Here is an 8,533-nt window from a genome sequence, read left to right as displayed (position 1 = left end):
GATAAATTTAAGTTTGCATTTTTTTTCCAACTGCAAGATGTCGTGTGTGTGTGTGTGGTATGGTATATATATATATATATATATATATATATATATATATATATTCCTGCTGTTTATGCACAGTATCAGTATAATGAATTTCTGCAATAAGCTATGGTAACGGTGACGAAGGGGGGGGAGGGGGGAGGGAGAGAGAGACCAGCCGCAGACCCGCATGTAAACCTGCTGCGCACTTCACATATGCTCTGCTCCCCGCTCCGCCACGTGACAACGTACCATTATTATTAGACATGTAGACAGAACTTTGTAACAAAGGGTTAATGAGTTTTATATATTACACTCTCGCTATTATAGCACGGACATGTCAGCATATTACAAACTCTTCCGCCTTGTCCGGTGATTGTCTGTCACTGATGGCGGCACCGGGAGCGATCAATGAGTGGAACAGGTTACCACGGGAGGTGGGGAGTTCTCCTTCAATAGAAGTCTTCAGAGGCCGGACAGACATCTGTCTGGGATGATTTAGTGATCCTGCACTGAGCAGGGGGTCGGACCCGATGACCCCGGAGCTCCCGCTGACCCTGGAGGTCCCTTGGGAAAGAAGGAAGGGGGGGCAATCACCCACGGAGTGCTCAACAAATGTGTAGTTGCTGCAGCCGGCACTGGCGGAGTGCACACGCTGTTACGGTCATACACGATTTCCCCACAGAGCTACATGTAGACGGGCTCTGCCCCGCTCACTAGTCAGGACAGGGCAGCAGGGTGGTGGGTGCAGGGCTGACTGGCTCATCATGCAGTATAATAGTTGGCGCCGGCCCAGACCGCTCACCCACCCAGGAAAAATGGCCTGCTTTTGTGCAGGACTAAGGTAACACTAAGCCAGCTGATGAGGTGGGCACAGCAGGGGGTGCTGACGGATGCCCAGACCTGGACACACATAATACTAGCACTGTGGCATGGCCTCCTCTGCTCATATCCTACGGCCGGGCTTGTTTGATGGACATGTGTGAGCTGTGCCCAAGATTCATGGGGCAACCTCCAGCACACGGGCAGCCCTCGTGGGCTCTCTGACAGACGTGGACAGAGCACATCGCATGTTCTACTCTTCTCTGGTTCGGATGGGATGCTCTGTATAAACAGCGGCGCCGCCTACAGGACGGTCGCCACACTGTGCAAAATCAGATTTTCAGCGACTGAACAGCACCATTACAAATAACAGCAACAGAGCAGAAAAGGCAAATGTGCGGCCGACCACAGAGCGGGTGAAGAGGTAATGCCGAGCCGTACCAGTGCTGAACTGGCACAGAACAGGCACAGAACTGCGTCCCCCTCACATGACAGCAAGCAGGTATTATAGGAAGAGCCTTCTTGGACCCGGCCGCCCACCTTAACGACGGTTCCACTGACCCTGTGTAATATACGGGGCCCCTGGCATTGCTCAGACGCCAAGACAGTAGGGAATGCTGGGAAATTTTATCTTTGAAGCTGCCCAATCACCCAGAGGGTCCGTCCGTGCGTGCGTCCACCAGTGAAGAACAGAAGTGACCGGCGGCCGTTTATGAAAACATCTATATATTTCAGCATCCAGTAGGAGCCGACACACATCACAGACACTATATACAGCACATGCCCTCCCTCCACTAAACATGGCAGCCCGAGGTGTAACGGCGGAGGCCCCGAGAGTCCTGGGCCAGGGCATCTGGCCAGACAGCCCGTCCGCAGCCTGGGCGGCAGTCAGCAGTCCACATTACGCCGCACTAGGTGAAGTAATGCGGCTTCTTCACGTTGATGCCATATTCTGACAGCGCCGGGGTCAGGTCCTCCATGGTCAGGGTGTACTTCTTGTCCTGTGGAGGAGGAAGGCGGCACATTTACTGGGAGGCCTCGCAGAACAGCACATTTGTAACAGACTTCGGACCTCATTCCCTCCCCATTTTTAAGATCTCTGCTTGCCGTTAATGAATGGAAACATTCTTGTTTACGTCCAGAGGCTCACAAAGCGTTCAGTCACAGGGGGTACAGAACAATGCCTCCATTCACATACAGGATGCAGAGATCTGGGAGACAGTGAGGAGGCTAAAAACCAACATGTATTGCAAAGATGGAGAATTCTTCGATACCCGACTGAAGATGGGAAATCAATGAAACAAGTGGAAACTACGAGAATGGAAAATACAAAGGCGATGACCCCCCCCCCCCCCCCCCCGGCGCCATAACCCACCTTGCTCTTGCTGCGGGAGCTCCCGGACGCGGTGCCCCTCATCTTGCAGTGCTGCAAAGCGTCGTTAGCGATGTCCGATATAAACTTCTGAGCGGCCAGCGAGATCAGGCGGATGCTGAGGAGAAAAGCAGGAGGCGGCGGTGAGACGGCAGCGCTGCTGTCCAGAAGTCCTCACAGGATCACACCGAGCAGTGCTACTCTTCCCCGAGTGCCACAAATCCCCAGCGCCGCAGAGCAGAGGGGGCACTTTACAGCCAGTCAACCACCTCAGCGGCCAGCCCCCGCCCGGCCAACCCCCGCCCCCTCGGCGGCCAGGCCCAGCCAACCCCCGCCCCCTCGGCGGCCAACCCCCGCCCCAGCCCGGCCAGCCCCTGCCCCCTCGGCGGCCAGCCCCAGCCCGGCCAACCCCCGCCCCCTCGGCGGCCAGCCCCCGCCCCCTCGGCGGCCAGCCCCCGCCCCCTCGGCGGCCAGCCCCCGCCCCCTCGGCGGCCAGCCCCCGCCCCCTCGGCGGCCAGCCCCAGCCAACCTCCCCCAGAGTTTCCTTTGCAGTGCTCATCTTGGCTCATGCAGGAATATCATGTGCGCCCCTCCCCCACTTGTCATGATAGAGTGCGTTGTTTTGGAGTGTAAGCTCCTGTGGTGACATTTAGTAACCAAGGAATAACTAGCGCTACATTCAGAGCCTTAGGTGAACACAAGCTATTATTCTGTGCCATCAGCCACTTCAGGGTTGGCGCCACTTATATCGCTTCTGCATAGTCATGCGCTGCGAGCCGCGCCGGTCACAGACTGCTACGTATCTGAGAAATGGGTACTCACATCCGGGGGTCCGAGGCTTCAAATCCGGCGCGGTTCAGGTAATATCCGGTGACGGCATCCGGAATCTGTCAGAGAAGAAGAAAGACTGGATCCCAGCAGCTCAGGGGAGGCGTCACACGGGTGATAAACACAGCGCAATTGTCACACGATGCGAGAGTAATGGAGAGACATATTTCTTCACATTTGCGAGGTCTTCCCTCGTGTGGCGGCACGCTCCGTCTCCCGGGTTCGCCTACACAGCCTCCTTTTTATCCCATCACACAAACTTGAGATTTTCGTGCGACGCGTTTAACATTAGAAAGTCCGATAGACTTTAAAACTAAAATACATATAAATCAGCAAAATCATGAAAACAGACAAAAGGAAGAAGAGAAAAACCCCTGATGCTCAAAATCTGGGAAAAACCCCGGGTTATTGCGCAATTTACTCGCGGCACAGCGCGATCGCCCGTGTGAAACTAGCCTAGGAGTTAGGCGTGGCGGTTTCCTGCGCTCGGCCATCACCCCTGGGCCCTCCGTATCGCCTCCATAACCCACGGCGGCACATTTATAACCGGCTTTATGACGGCTTCTGGGGACGCCCCCAATTTTTGCACAACTGGATAGCTGCAAAAAATAAAAATAAAAAAATAGCCACTTTTCTTCTTCTTCCCGTTTCGACTCCATCACTTATGTCAAGTGGGCAGGGCTTGTCAGGAGGGGTGCAGCCGCCCCGGACCGACAGCCTTATGAATTAACGTCATAAACCTTCGTCAGGCTGAACCCGCCGCACATTTGTCTGAAGGCTCACGGAGGGTCGGGAACACTATGAGTAAAGACGAGGCCGGCGACGGCCGTTTCGGGGGTAGTAATAGCCCCATAGCGTCTTATAGACAATTTCTGATACGGCGACGGAGCAGAGCATGCTGGGACGACTATTCTGTGACTTCTACAGTAAAGATGGTGGACAGAAGCCACGATGAGACCGACAGAACGGCCACAACAGCGAGCGCCCAGAGACGGCACGGCGCCTGTTTACAGCAGATGTGTGATGCCGGCGCCACAGTCACGATAGAAGGAAAGTGCTGGACTACAAGTCTCAGCAAGTCACTTACAGTAGGTGTATAATCCTCCAGCTGCATCAAGAAATCCACCAGGGGGGTGCTGGAGATGACCGGCTTGATGTCTCCATTGGTCACACCTGGCGGCAGGTACACGCCATTGGAAAGGGAACTTTCAGCAGGAGCCGCGGCCAACGCTGCCGACACTGGCACTGCGAAGACAGAAGAGTCGCCGACTAATGAGAGCAGAAAAACCTGTGCAGATCATATATTACTGCAGGCCCCTCCTTCACCGACACCATCCAATCAGACACCTCAATAACAGCAAAGCCCCTTCTTACAGACATCCAGTATTATACTCCAGAGCTGCACTCACTATTCTGCTGGAGGAGTCACTGTGTACATACATTACTTATCCTGTACTGATCCTGAGTTACATCCTGTATTATACTCCAGAGCTGCACTCACTATTCTGCTGGTGGAGTCACTGTGTACATACATATCCTGTACTGACCCTGAGTTACATCCTGTATTATACTCCAGAGCTGAACTCACTGTTCTGCTGGTGGAGTCACTGTGTACATACATTACTTATCCTGTACTGATCCTGAGTTACATCCTGTATTATACTGCAGAGCTGCACTCACTATTCTGCTGGTGAAGTCACTGTGTACATACATATCCTGTACTGATCCTGAGTTACATCCTGTATTATACCCCAGAGCTGCACTCACTAATCTGCTGCTGAAGTCACTGTGTACATACATTACTTATCCTGTACTGACCCCGAGTTGCATCCTGTATTAATGCCCCAGAGCTGCACTCACTATTCTGCTGGTGGAGTCACTATGTACATACATTACTTATCCTGTACTGCTCCTGAGTTACAACCTGTATTATACTGCAGAGCTGCACTCACTATACTGCTACTGGTGGAGTCACTGTGTACATACATTACTTATCCTGTATTGACCCCGAGTTACATCCTGTATTATACTCCAGAGCTGCACTCACTATTCTGCTGGTGGAGTCACTGTGTACATACATATCCTGTACTGACCCTGAGTTACATCCTGTATTATACTCCAGAGCTGAACTCACTGTTCTGCTGGTGGAGTCACTGTGTACATACATTACTTATCCTGTACTGATCCTGAGTTACATCCTGTATTATACTGCAGAGCTGCACTCACTATTCTGCTGGTGAAGTCACTGTGTACATACATATCCTGTACTGATCCTGAGTTACATCCTGTATTATACCCCAGAGCTGCACTCACTAATCTGCTGCTGAAGTCACTGTGTACATACATTACTTATCCTGTACTGACCCCGAGTTGCATCCTGTATTAATGCCCCAGAGCTGCACTCACTATTCTGCTGGTGGAGTCACTGTGTACATACATTACTTATCCTGTACTGCTCCTGAGTTACAACCTGTATTATACTGCAGAGCTGCACTCACTATACTGCTACTGGTGGAGTCACTGTGTACATACATTACTTATCCTGTATTGACCCCGAGTTACATCCTGTATTATACTCCAGAGCTGCACTCACTATTCTGCTGGTGGAGTCACTGTGTACATACATATCCTGTACTGACCCTGAGTTACATCCTGTATTATACTCCAGAGCTGCACTCACTATTCTGCTGGTGGAGTCACTGTGTACATACATATCCTGTACTGACCCTGAGTTACATCCTGTATTATACTGCAGAGCTGCACTCACTATTCTGCTGGTGAAGTCACTGTGTACATACATATCCTGTACTGATCCCGAGTTACATCCTGTATTATACCCCAGAGCTGCACTCACTAATCTGCTGCTGAAGTCACTGTGTACATACATTACTTATCCTGTACTGACCCCGAGTTGCATCCTGTATTAATGCCCCAGAGCTGCACTCACTATTCTGCTGGTGGAGTCACTGTGTACATACATTACTTATCCTGTACTGATCCTGAGTTACATCCTGTATTATACCCCAGAGCTGCACTCACTGTTCTGCTGGTGATGGAGTCACTGTGTACATACATTACTTATCCTGTACTGATCCTGAGTTACATCCTGTATTATACTCCAGAGCTGCACTCACTATTCTGCTGGTGGAGTCACTGTGTACATACATTACTTATCCTGTACTGATCCTGAGTTACATCCTGTATTATACTGCAGAGCTGCACTCACTATTCTGCTGGTGGGGTCACTGTGTACATACATATCCTGTACTGATCCTGAGTTACATCCTGTATTATACCCCAGAGCTGCACTCACTATTCTGCTGGTGGAGTCACTATATACATACATTACTTATCCTGTACTGATCCTGAGTTACATCCTGTATTATACTCCAGAGCTGCACTCACTATTCTGCTGGTGGAGTCACTGTGTATATACATTACTTATCCTGTACTGATCCTGAGTGACATCCTGTATTATACTCCAGAGCTGCACTCACTATTCTGCTGGTGGACTGTGTACATACATTACTTATCCTGTACTGATCCTGAGTTACATCCTGTATTATACTCCAGAGCTGCACTCACTATTCTGCTGGTGGAGTCACTGTGTACATACATTACTTATCCTGTACTGCTCCTGAGTTACATCCTGTATTATACCCCAGAGCTGCACTCACTATTCTGCTGGTGGAGTCACTGTGTACATACATTACTTATCCTGTACTGATCCTGAGTTACATCCTGTATTATAGCCCAGAGCTGCACTCACTATTCTGCTGGTGGAGTCACTGTGTACATACATTACTTATCCTGTACTGATCCTGAGTTACATCCTATATTATACTCCAGAGCTGCACTCACTATTCTGCTGGTGGAGTCACTGTGTACATACATTACTTATCCTGTACTGATCCTGAGTTACATCCTATATTATACTCCAGAGCTGCACTCACTATTCTGCTGGTGGTCACTGTGTACATACATTACTTATCCTGTACTGATCCTGAATTACATCCTGTATTATACTCCAGAGCTGCACTCAGTATTCTGCTGGTGGAGTCACTGTGTACATACATTACTTATCCTGTACTGATCCTGAGTTACATCCTGTATTATACTCCAGAGCTGCACTCACTATTCTGCTGGTGGAGTCACTGTGTACATACATTACTTATCCTGTACTGATCCTGAGTCACATCCTGTATTATACTCCAGAGCTGCACTCACTATTCTGCTGGTGGAGTCACTGTGTACATACATTACTTATCCTGTACTGCTCCTGAGTTACATCCTGTATTATACCCCAGAGCTGCACTCACTATTCTGCTGGTGGAGTCACTGTGTACATACATTACTTATCCTGTACTGATCCTGAGTTACATCCTGTATTATAGCCCAGAGCTGCACTCACTATTCTGCTGGTGGAGTCACTGTGCACATACATTACTTATCCTGTACTGATCCTGAGTTACATCCTATATTATACTCCAGAGCTGCACTCACTATTCTGCTGGTGGAGTCACTGTGTACATACATTACTTATCCTGTACTGATCCTGAGTTACATCCTATATTATACTCCAGAGCTGCACTCACTATTCTGCTGGTGGTCACTGTGTACATACATTACTTATCCTGTACTGATCCTGAATTACATCCTGTATTATACTCCAGAGCTGCACTCAGTATTCTGCTGGTGGAGTCACTGTGTACATACATTATTTATCCTGTACTGCTCCTGAGTTACATCCTGTATTATACTCCAGAGCTGCACTCACTATTCTGCTGGTGGAGTCACTGTGTACATACATTATTTATCCTGTACTGCTCCTGAGTTACATCCTGTATTATACTCCAGAGCTGCACTCACTATTCTGCTGGTGGAGTCACTGTGTACATACATTACTTATCCTGTACTGACCCTGAGTTACATCCTGTATTATACCCCAGAGCTGCACTCACTATTCTGCTGGTGGAGTCACTGTGTACATACATTACTTATCCTGTACTGATCCTGAGTCACATCCTGTATTATACTCCAGAGCTGCACTCACTATTCTGCTGGTGGAGTCACTGTGTACATACATTACTTATCCCGTACTGCTCCTGAGTTACATCCTGTGTTATACTCCAGAGCTGCACTCACTATTCTGCTGGTGGAGTCACTGTGTACAGACCGCGATCACTCCCGCCCTCATCATCCTTTCCCTCAGTCAGTCTCACCGCTCGCCCGTCGCTCCCCCGGGTCTCTTCCGGGTAGACCCGCTCCCGTCACGGCGGCGGCTGTGGTGGCGGCAGGCCCCGGCTTGGGGATGTTGGCCGGGCTTGGCTTGCTCTCGTTCACTGCCCCGAGCGCCGCCGGCTGTCCTGATCCCGGAGACTCCAGCACCGGCTCCGTTGCGCTCATTTTATTTTGTCACCGTCAACTTCCGGTCTAGGGCGGAAATGCCTGCACCACGTGATGATGAGAACGCGCTGACGTCAGGAA

At 50.1% G+C, this 8,533-nt stretch overlaps 1 protein-coding gene across 1 annotated transcript; it reads right to left on the bottom strand.

Moving 5' to 3' along the window:
* Positions 1-1,555: 1,555 nt before the first annotated feature.
* TAF10 (TATA-box binding protein associated factor 10) lies at positions 1,556-8,510 on the bottom strand. Its single transcript, XM_066588520.1, has 5 exons — positions 8,269-8,510; positions 4,134-4,291; positions 3,041-3,105; positions 2,222-2,336; positions 1,556-1,847 (listed from the first exon to the last, which is right to left on the bottom strand). The coding sequence occupies exons 1-5, from the start codon at positions 8,450-8,452 to the stop codon at positions 1,758-1,760; spliced, it is 612 nt and encodes a 203-aa protein (XP_066444617.1). The 5' UTR covers positions 8,453-8,510; the 3' UTR covers positions 1,556-1,757.
* Between the last annotated feature and the right edge of the window lie 23 nt (positions 8,511-8,533).

This window comes from Eleutherodactylus coqui, chromosome 1 (genome assembly GCF_035609145.1).
Source record: "Eleutherodactylus coqui strain aEleCoq1 chromosome 1, aEleCoq1.hap1, whole genome shotgun sequence".
NCBI classification, from domain to species: Eukaryota; Metazoa; Chordata; class Amphibia; order Anura; family Eleutherodactylidae; genus Eleutherodactylus; species Eleutherodactylus coqui.
This window is presented reverse-complemented; position numbering and strand designations above follow the sequence as displayed.

Coding starts and splice junctions, on each gene's coding strand:
- TAF10 (XM_066588520.1), bottom strand. CDS start 8,452: ATGAGCGCAACGGAGCCGGTGCTGGAGTCTCCGGGATCAGGACAGCCG. Junction 4,292..8,268: donor GGGGGAGCGACGGGCGAGCG/GTGAGACTGACT, acceptor CTGTCTTCGCAG/TGCCAGTGTCGGCAGCGTTG. Junction 1,848..2,221: donor GCTCCCGCAGCAAGAGCAAG/GTGGGTTATGGC, acceptor CCTCCTCCACAG/GACAAGAAGTACACCCTGAC.